We start from the raw sequence: 20,062 nt of genomic DNA, 5'->3' as shown, positions 1-20,062 counted from the left end.
CTTTGGGCACATATCATATCTATATAGACACCTGTAACCTTGGACAAATAAACATTTGGCAGAATTATGTGAATTAATATCAGTATCAGTGTATCAGCCCCTTTAGATGGCTAGCTTGCAAGGTCAGACAGTTAATTTTTATCTTTTCTATGCAAGCAAAAAACTAAGTTATTTTACAGTCTAAAAATAACAGAGTTGACCTACAGAATAAGAGACTGTCTAAGAATAACAGAGTAGTTCAAACAGTAGTTTCAAACAGCAGTTTTTCCAAAGGAGGGACCACTATGCTTCACCTTAAATGCTAACAATCATTCAAGCTCACTAGTTTCCTAAAATGAAATACTTTGGTCCAATAATCTAACGTTATCAATAAACTCCAATCCCAAAAGTCTTGCTGTTTTCTTTTCATTTTTAATTGATTTTAGAGAGAGAAGAAGGGAGAGGGAGAGATAGAAATATCAATGATGATGATATAGGAAAGTTGGACTAGAACGCATGGTGTTCCTCTGGGCAGGATGGTTCCCAGATTCTTGTCCAGGTGGAGTCGAAGAATGAAACCACAGACAAAAGGTGGTATAGTAAAAGGTGGAAATTTATTGAGAAACAAGCACAGACTCCCACGTGGGGAGGGGGAAAGAATCCCATTAAGTCCCTTTTTTCTACGGTTTATAAAGGTTGCAGTTCTTTGTGCCCTGACATCCCCTCTGATTGGTCACTATCCCCTCTGATTTGGTCACTATAGCAACTTCAGAGCTCAAACCTCACGTGAGGTACTTGAGGTTCCCTCCTTCCTCTCCCTTATTGTTCTCCTATTCCCTTTGGGCTTTCCTCTTCCCTCTCTGAATAAGGGGCTTCCTTCCCTTTATTCTGTAAATGTATACCTTCTGCTGCTCCCAACTCCCTTATTTGATGGAAATGTACCTTCTGCAGCTCTGTAGCCCTGTGCTTTTTCCATGGACCCCTTAATTCCTAAATTTTCCTAAACCTGCCTATTTCACCCCTAAAAACTCCTATTTTACCCCTAAAAACTCCTTTCAATGATAATCATTGACTGCCTTCTGCACATCCCCTACTGGGATTGAGCCTGCAACCCAGGCCTGTGCCCTGATGAGGAATCCAACCGTGACCTCCTGGTTCATAGGTTGACGCTCAACCACTAAGCCACACTGTCCGGGTGAGTCGTGCTGTTTTAAATAAACAAACTTTTCAAGATTACATAAAAAATATTGATAATTATTGAAACTGAGTCACTGTTTGATGGGAATTCATTATAGTATTCTCTCTACTTTTAGGCATACTTGAACATTTCCATAATTAAAACGTTTTTGAAAAAATTTCTTCAATTAGTGTGGAATTTCAGAGGGCAGACGGGAGCGTGGGTGGGTGGGAGGTAATCAACCAAGGACCGACCTTGTATGCATATATGCATGGCCCATGGACACAGACAATGGGACAGTGAGAGTATGGGGTGGAGGGTGTGGGTTGGAGGGGGTCAATGAGGGAAAAAGGGGAACATATGTAATACTTCCAACAATAAAGAATTATTTTAAAAATTTTCTTCAATTATTTCCCCATCTCAATCGCCAGGATAAAGTACACATTTTTTAGCAGGAAAACAAGATTCTTTAGGATCAAGCTGATTTCTCTGATTTCATATCTTAAGCTCTCCCACCCCTACCCCTTTTGCACTCTATACTGCAGGATTTCTTAGCCTCAATACTATTGTGGTTTTTGTCCCAATAATTCTTTGGGGGAGGAGATTTTTAGCAGTATCTGTCTTCTATCCACTAGTTGCCAGTAGCACTCATCTGGTTGTGGAAACCAAAAAAATTCTCAGACTTTGCCAAATGTTCTCTAGGGGGCAAAATTGTCCCTGGTTCAGACAACTGGTCTAAGTATACCAGATGGTCCACAGTTCCAACATGATATGTTGTTTAATACCTCTGATAATTTATACAAACTATTCCCTTTGCCTAGAATGTTTTTCCCCTCCTCTTCCTGACAAGTTTTGTAATGGTTCAAATACCTGCTTAGATCAACACTTTTTGGGTGAAGTCTTTGTTTCCTGTGTTCATTTCATTTTTTAGCCCCCAGCCTCCCAACACAATCCTTGGCATAAAATAGGTACTAAACAAATGTTTGCTGAAAAGATTAACCATAATTATTAAGAGATTTTACTGAGGTCCTTGTCAGCACTGAACTTTATAAAGGTATAAAGCAAGATCCTCACTCTAGAATGGTTTACAAATTAGTTGGTGAGATAAAAACTGTTAATTATCCCTTATTACCCTTTCTCCTTTGTCTTGAATAAAAGAAGCTCGGATGGCTATCTAGGAAAAAAAAAAACAAAACACATTTCCCAACCTCCCTACAGACTAAGTCCTAGCCAATTGATGTAAATGGAAGTGTATCCTTTAAAAGAGGGGGCATGCTCTTTGTGACTTCCTCCTTCTTATTGGCTGGAATGCTGATCAAATGGCTGGAGCTCAAGCAGCTATTTTGGACTAGGAGGCAAAGCCTCATGTTAAGAATGACAGAAGAGCCCTTCTGACTTTATTTATACCAGAAAGAAAGAAACTTTTATCTTGTTTAAAACATGGTTAAACTTGATCCTAAATAACTGAGTTGGGAAAACAGAAAGCAGAAGAGATTACATTGAAGAGGAAAACAGAAGCCCAGGATGCATGAGGAAGTTTGCACAAGAGTAAATTAATATGCCCTGGGCGGTGTGGCTCAGTTGATTGAGCATCCTCCCCTGCACTGAAAGGTCTTGGGTTCTATTCTGGTAAGGGCACATACCCAGGTTGCAGGTTTGATCTCTTGTTGAGGTGCATAGGAGAGGGAACTGATCAGTGTTTATCTCTCCCTTCCTCTTTCTCTCTCTCTCTCTCTAAAAAAAAAAAAAATCAATACAACGCATATCCTTGGGTGAGGATTTAAAAAAATATTTCTAATCTTAACTTTTATTCTTATATATTCTTCTGTGATTTTTTTTTCATTTGGGGTTTTATAGTTCCAAACCCTCAAATCTGAATTTCTGTAAGTTCATTATTCCTCTTTGTAATTGTCTTCCTTTACTTCTATTATCTATAAAATGTGTTACTATACTTGTTTAATATTTGACAAGAAATCTGTTCATATTTTTGTAATAGAAAATAAACAACATTTCAAAGGTCAGGAAGGCAATTCACATACAGATGAAAAAGCAAATGTTTGCTAAATAACTGTTTACTTGGCTATCTTTAACAATGGAACACAGAGAGGAATTTGCTAGGTCCCCCCCTGTCTCACACTAGTTCATAGTAACTATGATGATAGCTCCCTACTTGGAGCAAGTCAGCTTTCTAAATTCTTTTAGGCAATTAGGGGTATGATGAAAGGTTCTTCCTCTTTTTTAAAATATACATTTTATTGATTTCAGAGAGCAAGGGAGAGGGAGAGAGAAACATCAATAATGAAAGAGAATCATTTATGGGCTGCCTGCTGCACGCCCCCTACTGGGCATGGAGCCGGCAACCCAGGCATGTGCCATTGACCAGAATCAAGCCCGGGACCCTTCAGTCTGCAGGCCGATGCTCTATCCACTGAGCCAAACCAGCTAGAGCGTCTTCCTCTTTTCTTAATAATAACCAGCTTAAAATAATCATCACAAAAGATGCATTTTGGGTGGAAACCTCTATTTCCCCTCAGAATCAATAGAAAATACAAGTTCCCTGGTAAGGTAAACTTTGGATAACATCAGGTTTTCTGAGGAACAGGTAGTCAAGTACAGCCCACAGAACCTATGTTTGATCTGCAAAACACTAAACTTTCAAAACTAGAGTATCGCCCAGCCGGTGTAGGTCAATGGTTGAGCTCCGACCTATGAACCAGTAGCTCACGGTTGGATTCCCTGTCAGGGCACAAGCACGGGTTGGGAGCTCGATCCCCAGTGTGGGGTGTGCAGGAAGCAGTTGATCAGTGATTCTCATCACTGATGTTTCTATCTCTCTCTTCCTTCCTCTCTAAAATCAGTAAAAATATATTAAAAACAAAAACAAAAAAACTAGAGGATTACTTTTTAAAATAGGGATAGAACTCCCAGCCAGAAGCGTCGAACTGCTTTGCATGCCGGGATTTGTAGTCCTCGGAAGTCTTTGTAGTCAAGATGGCGGATTTGCTAAAAGATGTAGAGGCCCTAGGGAAGTCTGGACCTAGAGGGTATTGGGTGACGCGGTGATTCCGCGGACCAGAACGTAAGACTAGGTGTTAAAACCTATTCACCGGAGGAAGCGGAACGCCTTTAAGTCTCGCGAGATCCTGAAGAGACCCAATGGAACTGCGGGGCTGTCTTATCACTAGGGGAGCTTTTTGGGGGCGGAGCTGTGACGAGAGTGGGCCGAGCTGTGACGCGAGTGGACCGGGAGTCGTAGGTGCCGGTAGGGGCATTCGGGCCCCGAGCTTCGACTGTGAGGAGCCAAGCCGTAGCCATGAAGGAAGAGAAGGATTATAGGCCTAAGGAGAAGCGAGTAACCCTCTTGACTCCCCCGGGGGCCACTGGCAGTAGTAGTGGGGCTTCGGGGGACAGCACCAAAGGGGAAGATAAGCAGGATCGGAACAAGGAGAAGAAAGAGGCGCTGAGCAAGGTGCCTGGCTGGCTGTTGGCCCGTGAGAGGGCGGGACGCGTCCGCCACCCATGGAGGATGGTTGGGAATGGGGCTGCCTTCTTCTCCCAGTCTCCCTTTCTGTTTCTTCACCTGAGTGAAAATCGCATCACCCTGTCTCATCCACTGTACCGAAAAGGGGGGGTGGGGCGGCTCTCGGCCAAGCCTCAGGGTGGGAGTGAAGGAAACGGGGACAGGGAGGGGGGGGGGGAAATTCCTAGACCAGAAGGTTTTAGATCAGAGCTGTGAAATGATAATGGGAGGGGAGTGATAAAGAGAATGAGGAATTAAAACGTTAATTGAGGGGATTATTAAATAGTGAAGGGGTTATCAAGGGTGGGCGTAGTTTGTGATGGAAGTATTAATGGAGGCGAGTTGAGGGAGTATTGGGGTTAACGGTCTGGGGGCCACATCTGGTTCATCCTGTTTGGGATGAGGGAATTTTCGGTATTCCTCAGTTTTGAATTCTTTATGCTGAATGAGAAAGGGTTTTGTTTTAGGATGTGTTAGGGAAATATTAGTAAATCAAGTGTTCATGGCACCCACAAAGACCAGGATTGGCCTACTCATTTCTTACCACTACATCTATTGAAAAATGGGTGATGGAAAAATAATACGAAAACCTAGTAAACTGCGGGGCTTCGGATTAACAGAAGCTGATATTTTCCTTGATACAGACAGTTCTCATTTCTAAGAAAATTTTTAAAACCGCGTTACTATTATGTTTGATTCTGAGCATTAAGGACTATTTCTCCTGGATTTTTATAAGTGATCTCTTTTAAAGCCCAGCTTTCTTCAGGGATAGTGGTTCTTTTAGATATGACAGAAAATTGATTTGTACTAATTTTATTTTACTTATTCATTTCTGAAGGTGGTAATTCGGAGATTACCTCCCACTTTGACGAAGGAGCAGCTTCAGGAACATCTTCAGCCTATGCCCGAGCATGATTATTTTGAGTTTTTTTCTAATGATACTAGGTAAAATAAATCAAAGAGGGAGGGGGTAAATGAAAAAGGTTTCTTCCATTCCATTCTATCGTACTAATGTTGTCTATGTGATTTTTGAGCCTGTCTCTTTAATATATGCATTCTTATAATTCAGCCAGATACCTGCAAGCACATTTACATAATTGCTTTCCTCTCTGCAGTCTGTATCCTCATATGTATGCCAGAGCATACATCAACTTTAAAAACCAAGAGGACATTATTTTGTTCAGGGATCGCTTTGATGGTTATGTATTCCTTGACAATAAAGGTGAGTCCTAGTAACAAGAGGTTCCTTTGTCATTTGTCTAAGACAATGTGTGTGTCACAGTATTTTCTCAATGCCTTGATAGTTTTTCTAAAATCCTGATTGATAAAATGTGCAACATTTAAAGAGTTTCACACATTTGATAAGGCTATTACAATCTTATAGATATGTGACTTTTCTCACCCCTCGGGTGTTTTTATTAACCTGTTATTTCGTACTTTGAATAACTGAATGAAATTGCCTATTTTCTCCTCCTGTGACAATTTTTTTGCCCTGAAATTAGAATATCTGTTGTTTTGACTATTTACTAGTTTCAGCAGTAATATGGATAAGTGACTCTTTAAACTTGTATGACAAGTTTTAAACATTTACTTCTCATCTTGCTTCAAGAACCAACATTTATTTATCCAAATCCTTTAAGCCAATAGTTACTTGTGGGGGTTTTTTGGGTTTGTTTGTTTTCCTTTTTTATTACATTTATTGCGGTGACATTGGTTAATATGATCACATAGGTTTCAGATAGTACAAGATCATGTGTGGTATATTGCACTGTGTGCCCACTACCCAAAGTCAAATCTCCTGCCAATAATTACTTGTTGGAATAATGCCACTGTCCAACTTTATTAATCCCCACAAACTAGCTACTTCTCTACTCCAACTTTATTCCAGTAGATAGCAATGATTTCCTAGTGACTTGGTCTGGGAATCTGAGTTGTATTTAATCTTTTCCTCTCTTTTTTATACCTTATATATAAACAAGTAATGAATCTTCTATAATTTTTATTTATTGATTGATTTTAGAGAGGAACATTAAGTGATGAATCTTTTGAATTTGTTTTTTAACATCTTGTCCATCTATTCTTACTAATACTTTCATACTTTATGTCTGTCACCTAATGCTTAGACAACTACTGTCTAAACTTGTAGGGTTTTCTGAATTATATTTCTGTATAATTCAGTCTGTTATATTGCCATGAAATTAATATTTTTGAAAATAGTGATTTAAGAACAACTGTGAAAAAGTTAACTCTTTAGCCTCGTAGTTAAGGCCCTTCATAGTCTGGACTCACTTCTGTTTGCTTTGTGTGTGTTTTTCAGCATATCTTCCACAATTTCCTTCTGCTTCTGTCTGGTTTATCTATTCCTTTTCATATATATCAGTTATTAAGCTAATCTGGTTCTGCATTCACCAGGATTTCCAAATCATGTTTCTTCCATGACTGCTTTGTGATACCTTCTGGTCAATTCTAGTTATTTTATTCTGGTTTATGTCTACATGTGAATGATCTTTATACTTTGTGTGACATTATTCTATAGCAGGGCCCTGGTATATTTTTTTCCAGTAGTTACTTGTTGTTTTTAAAAAAATGTTTTATTTATTTTACACAGAGGAAGGTAGAGGGAGAGAGAAAGAAACATCAATCAGTTGCCTCCTGTATGCACCCTGACCAGTGATCTTTTGTTGCATAGGACCACACTCAACCAACTAAGCCACACCTGCCAGGGAAATTGTTTTTTAATATATTTTTATTGATTTCAGAGAGGAAGGAAGGAAAAGGGAGAGATAGGAACATCAATGATGAGAATCATTGATCGGCTGTCTCCTGCATGCCCCCTACTGGGGATCAAGCCCGCAACCTGGGCATGTGCCCTTGACTGGAATTGAACCCGGACCCTTCAGTCCACAGAGCCAAACTGGCTAGGGCAACACTTGTGTTTTTTTTTTAATTGAGTTATAACTCACATACCATAAAATTCAATGTTTTAGTATATTCACAAAGTTGTGCAATCATCACCTCTGTGTAAATACAGGATGTTTTTATCACTCCAAAAAGTATCCTATACTCATTAGCATTCATCTCCCATTTTCCCCTCCCGCCCCTGGCAATCACTATTCTACCTATGGTTTTCCCTATTTTAGACATTTCACATATATCAGTTATTAAGCTAATCTGATTCTGCATTCACCAGGATTTGTGACTGGCTTCTTTTACTTAGCATGTTTTCAAGGTTCATCCTTGTTATAGCATGTATCATTAGCTCATTCCTTTATTTTTGTTTGCATTCTTAAAAATTGTGGTAAAATACACAATACTAAAATTTGCAGCCCTAGCTGGTTTTGCTCAGTGATAGGGTGTCAGCCTGTGGAACAAAGGGTCCCAGATTTGATTCTGGTCAAGGGCACATGCCTGGGTTACAGGCTTGATCCCCAGTAGGAGGAGTGCAGGAGGCAGCTGATCAATGATTCTTTCTCATCACTGATGTTTCTATCTCTCCCTTCCTCTCTGAAATCAATAAAAATATTTTTTAAATAAATGATATTTTAAAAACTTGCAGTCTTAACCATTTTTTAAGTGTACAGTCCAGTTGTGTTGACATTCACATTGTTGTGCACCCAATCTTTAGAACTTTTTCATTTTTCAAGACTGAAACTCTATACTGATTAAAAAACTAGTCCCCATGTCCCCCACCCCCAATCCCTGGCAAATACCATTCTATCTCTATGAAGTTGACCATTCTAGGTACGTCATACAAGTGGAATCATATAGTATTTGACTTCTTGTGGTTTATCCATGTTGTAGCATATGTTAGAATTTCCTTTTTAAGGCTGAATAATATTCCATTGTATATATCCTATATAATAAAAGGCTAATATGCAAATCAACTGAACAGTAGAACTGGTCGCTATGACGCCTACTGACCACCAGGGGGCAGACACTAAATGCAGGAGCTGCCCTCTGGCGGTCAGTACGCTTCCACAGGGGGAGCGCCGCTCAGCCAGAAGCCAGGCTCATGGCTGGCAAGGGCTCCCAGACTGAGAAGGCTCAGGCCGGGCTGAGGGACCCCACCAGTGCACGAATTTTGTGCACTGGGCCTCTAGTGTGTGTGTGTGTGTGTGTGTGTGTGTGTGTGTGTGTGTGTGTATTACATTTTGTTTATCCATTCGTCAAATGTCCCTTGAAAAATGAATGGATAAACAAAATGTAGTATATACATACAATGGAATATTATTCAATCTTAAAAATATATAACATGGATGCTTCCCTGAACTCTTAGCTATTGTGAATAATGCTTCTGTGAATGTGGATGTACAGATAATCTGTTTAAGTCTCTGCTTTTAACTTCTTTTGAATATATACCCAAAAGTGGAATTGTTAGGTCATATGGTAATTCTATTTAAAAATTTTTTTTTTGAGGAACCACCATATTGTTTTCCATAGAAGCTACATTCCCACCAGTAAAGCACAAGCATTCTAATGTTTCCATATCTTCACCAACACTTACTATTTTCTGTGTTTTTTTCCCTTTAATAGTAACCATTCTAATGGATGTGAGGTGATAGCTTATTGTGGTTTTGATTTCCATTTCCCTAATGATTAGTGAGTTAATAGTTTAACATTTTCACATGCTTGCGTATATGAGCATCTTTTCATGTTTTTTTGGCCTTTTGTATATCATCTTTGGACAAATGTCTATTCAAGTCCTTTGAACTTTTAAAAATTGGATTGGGGTTTTTTTTGTTTTTGTTTTTTAAACATATTTTTATTGATTTCAGAGAGGAAGGGAGAGGGAGAGAGAGAAACATCAATGATGAGAGAGAATCATTGATTGGCTCTCTCCTGCACGCCCCCTACTGGGGATCGAGCCCACAACCCAGGCATGTGTCCCTGACCGGAATCAAACCCGGGAGGGACCCTTTAGTCTGCAGGCTGATGCTCTATCCACTGAGCCAAACGGGCTAGGGTGGATTGTGGGTTTTTTGTTGTTGAGTTGTATGAGTTCTTTGTATGTTCTGTATATTGACTCCTTATCAGATGTATGATTTGCAAATATTTTCTGTTTTATAGGTTGCTTTTCTACTATGTTGACTGTGTTCTTAAATGCACAGTTGTTAATTTTGATATCCAACTTATCGCTTTTTTCTTTTGTTGCCTTGCTTTTGATGCCCTGGTGTATATTTTAAATAACATACCACAAAAATGTTTTTTAGCCTGGCCAGTGTGGTTCAGTGGTTGAGTGTCCACCTATGAACCAGGAGGTCATGGTTCTATTCCTGGTCACAGCACATGCCCGGGTTACTGGCTCAATCCCCTGTGTGGGGCGTGCAGGAGGCAGCCGATCAATGATTCTCTCTCATCATTTGTGTTTCTATCTCTCTTCCTTTCCCTTCCTCTCTGAAATCAATAAAAATATTTTTTTTTAAATGTTTTTTAGTGCCAGGTAGCTCAGTTGGTTAGAGCATTGTCCCAATATGCCAAGGTATTGGATTTGATCCCTGGTGAGGGCACATACAAGAATCAACCAATGCCTGGCTGGTGTGGCTCAGTGGTTGAGCATTGACCTATGAACCAGGAGGTCCCCATTCAATTCCCTGTCAGGGCACATGTCCAAGTTGCGGGCTCGATCCCCAGTAGGGGTGCGTGCAGGAGGCAGCCGATCAATGATTCTCTCCTCATTGATGTTTCTGTCTCTTTCTCCCTCCTATCCTCTCTCTGAAATCAATAAAAACATATTTTTTAAAAAGGATCAACCAATGAATGCACAAATAAATGGAACAACAAATCGATGTTTCTCTCTCAAATCAATAAAAAAAACAAATTTCTTTTTAAAAATGTTTTTATTCATAAAGTTGTACAGCTATCACTATAATTTAATTTTGGAACATGCTCATCACTCTAAAGAGAAACCCTATACCCATTAGCTGATACTCCCTGTTCTCCCCACCACTCTCCCCTGCTCTAGGCAACCCTAATCTTATTTTTCTCTATAGATTTGCTTATTCTAGAGATTTCGGATGTGTTTTTAAATGAAAATCATTTTATTTCCCCCCACATATCAAAATATCACACTTTAGAAGTAGAATTTAAATGAATATTTTATTCATTTCATTTTTTCCATTAGGGGCTCCTTTGGTAGAGTTGACTTTAGTTGGGCCAGTATGATTGATGCCCATTTGGAGTCACTTCTCAGATGACTGCCATCAAAGGAAGCCTAGGCAAAGGGGAAATAGGGGGAAAACCTACAATAATGTCAACATTAAAAACTTTTAATAAAAAATACAGACAAAGCCCTTTGGCATGTTGACTTTAGTTGGGCCAGTGTGATTGATGCCCATTTGGAGACACCTCTCAGATGACTGCCATCAAAGGAAGCCTAGGCAAAAGGGGAAGTAGGGGGGAAACGTATAATGTCAACATTAAAAAATTTTAATAAAAAATACAGACAGCCCTAACCGGTTTGGCTCAGTGGATAGAGCGTTGGCCTGCGGACTGAAGGGTCCCAGGTTCGATTCCGGTCAAGGGCATGTACCTGGGTTGCAGGCACATCCCCAGTAGGGGGCGTGCAGGAGGCAGCTGATCGATGTCTCTCTCATCAATGTTTCTAACTCTCTATCCCTCTCTCTTCCTCTCTGTAAAAAAAATAAAATATATTTAAAAAAAAATACAAAGCCCCTCCCTCCAAAAAAAAAGAAAAGAAAAGCCTAGAGAGCAGTGGGCTGACTCTCTTTTATCCACTTGACACTTTCTTTGTTATAAGAGTGTGAAATTTTTTTGTAAACAGGTCAGGAATATCCTGCAATAGTAGAATTTGCTCCTTTTCAAAAAGCTGCAAAAAAGAAGACTAAGAAAAGAGATACTAAAGTTGGGACTATCGATGATGGTACAGTATAGCTCTAGTTTTGTAATGCTAATGTCATATGCTTTTAAAAAATATTACCTTTTGTGAGAATTAACTGAACTCCAAGCTTTAAATAAGAGAACATATGGGATAAAGTTAATATGAAATATAATTCATTGATGAAAGCTTTGCTTAACTATTAAAATGGAGGTAGGTTTCCTATAGAGTTTTCACTCTCTCTGGCTAGTGGCATTTCATTCCTCCACCATTAAATAATACATTGTTGACTACTGAGTAGTACAACAACTACTTGAGGCTTTTTACCACTATTAGTTTGGGTTTCCATTTTTATGAAGAGGAAGATTTATTATTGAGAGCTCTACTGGGAAACTTTATGTATTCAAGTAACTTAATATGAAGTAACTGAAGTGGTCAGTCCTATTTTCTCGGCTTTGAATATGAAGTTAACTACACACATAGTAATTACACTGAGCCAAGAGAAGAACTAAAAAACTGGAATAATTGCCACATAACGTAAACTGGACCCAGATTTTGAGATCTCTGTAACTTATATTGGATAATGGCTTAGCTGCAATATTTTCTATCAGATTGACATTTTAGAACCATCTAATTTGATTTCCATTATTTACTACTATAATAGGTATTTTATAAAGAACACAGAAAAGACTCAAAATGCAGCTGCTTATTGATTGTATGATAGATTCAGACCTGGAAGACTAGATCAAGTGATATGGTCCACACTGCATAGAAACTCCAAATACAAGAAGTATAATAACTCAGATGCATTACCCTGTCTGATGTCAAAGGCATCTAGGAAAGAACTCCAGGAATTACCATCACCTCCAATGCCATCCAGGACATCCCCCTTTTGTGTCTTTTTGGAACATCTGATTTTCATATGTTGAGTTTATTTAAAGTGAGGTTTACCCATACAGGAATTGCTTACATTCTATATGCATAATAAATATATACTAACTATATACACATAGCATTTCTTTCACAAGTATGACTCTGGATTAGTAGGATCAGTGACTTTGAAAAGCAAACTATCATCCCTGAAGTTTCTATTGTAATCTGTGCTATCTCATTTTCCCTGACCCCAAGTTACACCATACTCCCTTTGTGGGTATCTCTAATAGGAGTTCTGGGAGTAACCAATAAAGCTGTAAATAGTTTATCTTGTGAGTATAGGTTTATTTTCAATCTCCCATGAAGTAAAAAATTAATCTTCTTTGATAAAATCCTAGATAATAATTTCCTGCTTGTTTAAACTCTACTATATTTTCTGTTTCCTTAAACAATTATTTAGATCCAGAATATAGAAAATTTTTGGAAAGTTATGCTGCCGATAATGAGAAAATGATATCTACTCCAGAGACGCTGCTAGAAGAAATAGAAGCTAAAAATAGAGAACTAATAGGTAAGTGGACAAAGGAATTAAGGTCAACAGCTTTTTCATCAGAAGACCTGTCTGACTTCCACTTCTGTCACTTGATAGCTGTATGGTCATGGGGAAAGCACTAACTTCTCTGAGACTCTGTTTCTTTTACTGCAATAAGCAGAGGATAATACCTGTGTCACAGGATTATGCAATTGCTCTGATTAGATGGGGAAAACTCTCTGTGACCTATTTAGTGCCACACAAATGTACCATAAGTATAAAATGCTTGAAGACTCATGCATGGTACCTTTAGATGTTGGTAAGCATTTGAAAATCAGCTGATGTTTTCAAGTAATAAGCTAATGTTCATAAAAAGAAATATAAGAAATGGATTTAGTTACTACAAAATGGAAAACCTCTTGAGAAATTCTAGCTTGGATGTTGGTTCTAGCAGTAAGCTGTCACTACTGTATCAACACTAAACATAAGCATAGCCTCTGACTCAGGATGTCCACTCTGAAGAATTTATCCAAAGGAAGTATGTTTTCAAAAGCTAGCTACAAGATTAGATAGCATTGTTCAGAATACTGGAAAATGAATTAAATATTCTTCTAAAAGTTGGTTTTTATTAATGGACGCATATATATTCCCAATTGGACAAATTTGTACTCCCGTCTGTAGAACAGTTTATTGTTTTATTTTGTACTTCTTTAATTTTTAAAAGGTATTTTAAATTTGCAGAATTGGAATACTGTAAAAATTTCTTTCCAATAATATAGTTGTGAACTCTCTGTTTAAGGGGTATAGTTTTTCCCACCTTGGGTGGTTGGCAGGGAATGTCAGAAAATGGAATCCTTTCTAGGGGTTGATAAGTATTATTAATAATCTCTTTACATTTATGTAGCTAAAAAGACAACCCCACTATTGAGCTTCCTGAAAAACAAGCAGGTAAACCTTTGTTTTTATAGTTTTCTCAATACATTTATTTCATTGGTTCACATTTTGTTAAACATTTTAAGAGCATTGGGATCCCCTAGGAGAAACAGCTGCTTTTTCTTACCATTATTCTTTAAAGATTTGGCTTATTGGCCTCCTCCTTCTCTTTGGTTGCTGGACCAAGGAATCATTCTGCAAACCCAGAGAGTCCTTAGCTTGTTCAGGAGACACTCTCTTGATTTTTCTGAAAGCCTCTGGAAATACAGCAAGGCAGTGGTGGGAGACTGATACTAGCAAGTCCTGGACTTTATTCTCATATTCTGAATGGGGTGGGAAGAGGGTTAAGGAGGTAGAAAGTAGGAAGGAAAGATGATCCAGTTTAGTGGGTTCCCACCATGCCTTTGGGACTGATTTAAGTTTTGGTGATGATTATCTTGTTTGAAGGTGTGTGTTGATCTTTCTTTCTAGAGGATGAGAGAAGAGAAAAGAGAAGAAAGAAGGCGGCGAGAAATAGAAAGAAAAAGACAAAGAGAAGAAGAGAGGAGGAAATGGAAAGAAGAAGAGAAACGAAAAAGGAAAGATATAGAAAAGCTAAAGAAGATAGAAAGAGTTCCAGAAAGGGACAAATTAAAGGAAGAACCAAAGATTAAGGTATGAAAATAACTTAAACTGACTGCATGTTGCTGAAAATTGCATGTATCTACTTCTTTATAAATATGCATGCATCTTGTGTGGTGTAAATATAGTTGTTCAGTTTTGTTTTTGTCCTTTTTGGTTTGGGGGGGGCAAGTGAACCAATTGGAATCTTTATATAATACTAATAGTATGCTTTTTAAATTTTAAGATAATTTAAAAGGACTAAGTAGTTTACATGCTATTTCTTCAGGGCAGGTCTGTGTTATTTTTATCATTTAAAATGTTCAATTTTTGGATGATTATTCTGTCAATTCTTCATAAAGTAGGGCTGGCTGGCATGAATTATGGTTTTTATTCAGCTTTTCCTTCATATTTGATACATGAAGTTGCCTCATCTGTTTGTTTTCCACTGTCTTCAGGTACACAGGTTTCTGTTACAAGCTGTGAATCAGAAAAATGTAAGGACTAAGTACATGATACAGAACACCTAGTATCATGTCACACACACAGGTCTTAGTTAATAAATCCTTTTGGTGGTGGTGGTAGTGATACCTGTAGAAAACCCTTCAGACTGACTAGTCTTCTTAAAAGCAAGCTATTTTAAATTCCTACTTTAAAAGGAAGCCCATATGACTTCCTGATGCTCTGCTCTGTCCCCAGAAGCTTCAACAATATGCAGCCAGAGGACAACCATGCCTAAATAGCTCTTTCTCTTTTTTAGCTGCCTCTCCTAACTGCCTTGTGCAAGTACTACAGATAATACCTTGCATTACATGCTTTCCCCTCTCACATGATTCCCATGTTAACTTCTTCCATCTCCCTGGGAATCTATGAGCAGCTGATTCTGATTAACACCTTGCATAAAGGAAGAGGAAAACCTGTAGAAAGATCCTGGCCTTGCAGCTTCCCTTCTCAAGGCATGGCTTGGACAGCCCTTGCTCCAATGAACTTCTTGGGGAAGTACTAGTACTTCAGAGAAAGTCAGGAAAAAATCTCACAGTCTGTGGAGGTGGCAGGGTCTCCTTTTACCTCCTCAAAATTCAGCAGTTTGTGGTTCCCTGAGGCTCTCCAGGGCTCATTATTGTTGATAGGGGGCTTGGCCACAGTGTGGGAAAGTTCCCATCTTAATTCTTTGTAGCAATGTCTGCCATACCACAAGTGACTTGACTTGCTATTACTATCAGCAAGGCAGAAGGTAGAGCCATCCATGCTAGAGACACCCATTAATGTTCTTATTAGAGTAATGAACATCTTGGCTTCCTAACAAAGATGTTCATTAGAGAAATAAGAACACCTCCAATGAAACCTGTACATGGTATCCTCACTTTACACTAATGCCTTCTTAGTGTCCAATTTGGACTCATCATTTGCTGTGGCTGACTGTGTGCTGAAATACTTCATGCTTAAATTTTTGGTGCTTGGCCTTTTGCTTGGTAACCTGTATGATGCCTTTACCCTGAGACTTGAAAGTCTTCTATTTTGCCTAAGAGTCTCTCTGAATATCCAACACTTGAGGGTATTCTAGAGATTTGTAGCAGTGGTATGAAAAAGAAACTTTTGTTAGAAATTTGGTCTGTATGAACCACTTTTATTTTAGAACTACATCCTCTCATACACATATGACATTGTACAGAGTTCCTACTTAGTAGAGATGGAACTTCACCGTGCTGTTGTATGAGGTATTTGGATTTTTAAATCCAATGCTAAATAATTCTTACTATTCATCTCTAAAGATAATATGATTGTACCATAATATAAGTAAGTTACTCTCAGGCTCAAGGCAAAATTATTCTCACAATAGATCGCTCCTTTGGTGACCAAGATATTTGTCATTCCAAATAATACATAAAAATACTCCCAATAGTAATGATCTACCTAGCATTTTGAATTTGTGGCATATTTTCCCATCAAGTTGTATTGACATGCTGCTTTGCTACAAAAGGCATACTTGGAAGTGTGCATTGGTTCACTTAAAGGTTGACCCATTTAAAGCCAAAGGAGTCTTGATCCTATTGCCACAAGTGATTAAACCACTTAATTTGAGTGAATAACACTTTCATATTAATAGCAACCTTTTAGTACATTACTGCTCTTGTACACTTGTTCACCTGAAAGTTTAAGTACCTGCAGAAAAAGGGGCCTTTTGTAGTCAAAATTTAAAATATTTAGTATATTGTTTTCTTTGATAGGCTTAGAAGACAGTGTCCCACCCTTCAAAATAAATTTGTTCTCTTTAAAGCTGCTCAAGAAGCCAGAAAAGGGGGATGAAAAAGAATTGGACAAAAGAGAAAAAGCCAAGAAATTGGACAAAGAGAATCTGAGCGATGAAAGAGCCAGTGGGCAAAGTTGTACATTGCCCAAACGTTGTGATGGCGAATTTAAAGATGAAAAGCCTAAGAGGTCAGTAGATGAGGGCTCTTTAGTACATTTGTTTTCATCGTATTTCTAAACGCTAGTTTTACTGCTATGTCCTTGACTTATACCTGAATTAAATAAGCTGTTTTAACAAGGGCAAAGGGATGAGGAGGAAAGGTTTTAAATATTCTAATATCTTGATCTGGGTGGATGACTTTTGTTTTTTTGTTACTGTTTTTCTTTTTTTGTTAATCCTCACCCAAGGATATTTTTCCATTGATTTTTAGAAAGAGTGGAAGGGAGGGAGAGGGAAACATCGATGTGAGAGAAATACATTGATTGGTTGCCTCCTGCATGTACGTGTGCCCCAACAAGAGCCTGGGATGGAACCTGCAACCTAGATACATGCCCTTGACCAGAATTGAACCCTGGACCCTTCAGTCCATGGGTGGATGCTCTATCCACTGAGCCAAACCAGCTAGGGCTGTTATTGTTTTTTAAAATGCTCGTATTTTTTTTTACTCTGCTCCAAAAGTGCAGCCTCATTGCAGTGGCCAAGTTAGAATCAGAGTATAACTACATTTGTGATTAGAAGATCTTTGTGGGTACATTCTTCTCAGATTTGTTTTTTCATGCAGACCTGAAGATGAGAGTGGCAGAGACTATCGGGAGAGGGAACGGGATTATGAACGCGATCAAGAGCGCATCCTTCGGGAAAGAGAGAGACTAAAGCGTCAAGAAGAAGAGCGCCGGAAGCAGAGGGAGCGCTATGAGAAAGAGAAGGCTTTTAAAAGAAAGGAAGAAGAAATTAAAAAAGAGAAAGAAGCACTTCGGGATAAAGGAAAGAAGACTGAAAGTACAGAATCACTAGGCAGCTTAGAAAAAACAGAAAAGAAAGAGGAAGTGGTTAAGAGAGATCGCATTAGAAACAAGGTGCTGCTTTTTGTTACACTTATTTTTTCTTTTCCTAAAAGGGCTAGCTCATTGTTTATTATAGAACTTTTAAAGGAAATTCTATTATAGACAATTTTATTATAGGAACTTTAACTCTGCAGCTTTTTTCAGTATTGTTTGGGTCCTTTATTAACTTACTGTAGAAATTTCAAACATACACAAAAGTAGAGCAGAATAATACAATGTACCCATCCCTCAGCTTCAATAATTATCAACTAGAGGCCAACCTCCTTTCGCCTCTACCCCATCCCTACCCATTCTACTGGTTTATTTTCAAGCAAATCCAAGATGTATAATTTCTTCTTTACATTCATCAATATTAGAGATCAAGTCTTTTTCTTAATAAATATAATCCAAATAGCATTTTCACATTAAAAAAACCTAATAATAATTCCTTAATATCCTACCTGCTGTGTTCAGATTTTCCCAATTGTCTCATTTGTATCTTTTTTATAGGCTCCAAACAAGGTCCACAAATTGTATTTGCTTGATATGTCCCCTTAAATCTCTTCTAATCTAAACAATCCCCTCCTTTTATTTTCCATTTATTTGTTGCAGAAACCAGTTTGTTCTGTAGAGCTTCTAATGGTCCAGATAGGCTAATTACATTCCTGTGGTATCATTTAACATGTTCCTTAATGTTTGTTTCCTTGAAAGCTGATGGTCATATCTAGGGCAGGGGTCAGCAAATGTTTTCTGTAAAGGGCCAGATTATAAATATTTTCAGTTTTATGGGCCATATGGTCTCTGTCACAACCACTAAGCTCTGTAAGCATAAACATATGTAAAAGAATGAGTGTGGCTATGTGCCAATCACATTTTATTCACAAAAACAGGCATGCCTTCACCTAGAGGCCTGAATATATGAGGCTGCAATTTTTGGCAAGAACACTTCATAAATAGTGTTGTGTACTTCCTATGCATCATATCAGGAAGCATATAATGTCTGGGTGTCCTTTTAGTGTGATGCTATGATTGATCAATAGCAGTTGTATTGTGTAAAAGGATATCCTTGTTCAATGTGTATATAGGTGTGTTCATACTAGAGACAGAAAAAGCACGTGACAAAATGTTAAAATTGTAAATCTAGAAGAAAGGTATCAGTATTCATTGTTTAAGTTTTTACAACATTTCTATAGATTTAAAATTTTTCAAGGTGAAAAGTTGGAAAAACAACTAATCTATAGTGTAAGGCTCAGTGGTTGAGCATCGACCTATGAACCAGGAGGTTCGATTCACAGTCAGGGCACATGCCCGAATTGTGGGCTTGATCCCCAATGTGGGGTGTGTAAGAGGCAGCCAATCAATGATTCTCTCTCATCACTGATGTTTCTATCTCTCCCTCTCTGAAATTAATAAAATTATTTAAAAAAATAAAAGTCGATTTACCAATAGGGAAGAGAGATAGGCAATGGCTGTGGTTTATCTAAATAAAAAAAAAAATCTAGCTAATTCAGTTCCTCTTGAAATCGTTAAGAAAATTAGATAATAGCTTTATTGAAAATTTACCCTAGGCATATAAAATAATACTTATAAAGTGGTTGCTTTTCTTTGGAGATAGGGGAAAGGATGCAGGCTGTTAGAAGCAAATTAACCACCAATACTTACTGTCATGTATAGTGCCCTCACATTTTTGGCCTTGTATGAGTTGGTATTGGTATATATCGATACATAACCTATGATTGAAAATCCCCTGTAAACACTGAGTAGCAATGTTTTAACATTTCATTTTACTTTAGGATCGTCCAGCAATGCAGCTTTACCAACCAGGTGCTCGAAGCCGAAATCGACTCTGTCCCCCTGATGACGGCACCAAGTCTGGAGATTCAGCAATAGAAAAAAAGCAGGAAAGTGGTATTAGCCATAGAAAAGAAGGAGGAGAGGAGTGATAAGTCCAAATGGCCATACATGTCCTCCTGGCTGTGTAGGCAGCCAAAGAGCATGTATTAAGCAATCCAGAAGTGCCTCCGGGCAAAGGAATAGAGAGAGAAAGGGGGTCGCTGTGCTGGTGGGGTACACTGCAGAGGAGTGTATTTTGCGTCAAAGCAGGAACCTGATTGCGGGTACAGACTGGAAGTACGATTTCATTTTTTTTTGCAATTCTTACAAATTAAAGTGTCAGACAAAGATCAGAGAGAGGACAATTTGCAGGTGGGAAATGTCAAGTGGACTTAATTAGGTATGACATGAGAAGAAGAGAGCCAGCTTTAAAATCAAAAGATTTTGTTAATCCTGAATTGAATTTTCTTAATTTAATGGAGCAGA

The 20,062-nt window shown here is 38.3% G+C and overlaps 1 protein-coding gene across 3 annotated transcripts; it reads left to right on the top strand.

Annotated features, from left to right (window-relative positions):
- The first annotated feature begins 4,122 nt into the window (after positions 1–4,122).
- UPF3B (UPF3B regulator of nonsense mediated mRNA decay) lies at positions 4,123–19,825 on the top strand. Of its 3 annotated transcripts, XM_080651878.1 has the most exons (11): positions 4,123–4,625; positions 5,515–5,621; positions 5,792–5,898; positions 11,458–11,556; positions 12,845–12,955; positions 13,821–13,864; positions 14,321–14,503; positions 14,908–14,946; positions 16,728–16,888; positions 17,482–17,776; positions 19,537–19,825. In XM_080651878.1, the coding sequence occupies exons 1-11, from the start codon at positions 4,470–4,472 to the stop codon at positions 19,684–19,686; spliced, it is 1,452 nt and encodes a 483-aa protein (XP_080508004.1). In that variant the 5' UTR covers positions 4,123–4,469; the 3' UTR covers positions 19,687–19,825. The 3 variants fall into 3 exon arrangements, with proteins under 3 accessions (XP_080508004.1, XP_080508005.1, XP_080508006.1); XM_080651879.1 differs by lacking the exon at positions 14,908–14,946; XM_080651880.1 differs by lacking the exon at positions 5,515–5,621 and having other exon boundaries at positions 4,365–4,625.
- The last annotated feature ends 237 nt before the right edge of the window (positions 19,826–20,062 follow it).

The sequence above is a fragment of the Plecotus auritus genome, assembly GCF_963455305.1.
Source record: "Plecotus auritus genome assembly, chromosome: X".
Lineage (NCBI taxonomy): Eukaryota > Metazoa > Chordata > Mammalia > Chiroptera > Vespertilionidae > Plecotus > Plecotus auritus.
Note: the sequence above shows the minus strand (reverse complement) of the source record. Positions and strands in the feature narration are given on the sequence as shown.

Coding starts and splice junctions, on each gene's coding strand:
- UPF3B (XM_080651878.1), top strand. CDS start 4,470: ATGAAGGAAGAGAAGGATTATAGGCCTAAGGAGAAGCGAGTAACCCTC. Junction 4,626..5,514: donor AGAAAGAGGCGCTGAGCAAG/GTGCCTGGCTGG, acceptor TCATTTCTGAAG/GTGGTAATTCGGAGATTACC. Junction 5,899..11,457: donor TGTATTCCTTGACAATAAAG/GTGAGTCCTAGT, acceptor TTTTGTAAACAG/GTCAGGAATATCCTGCAATA.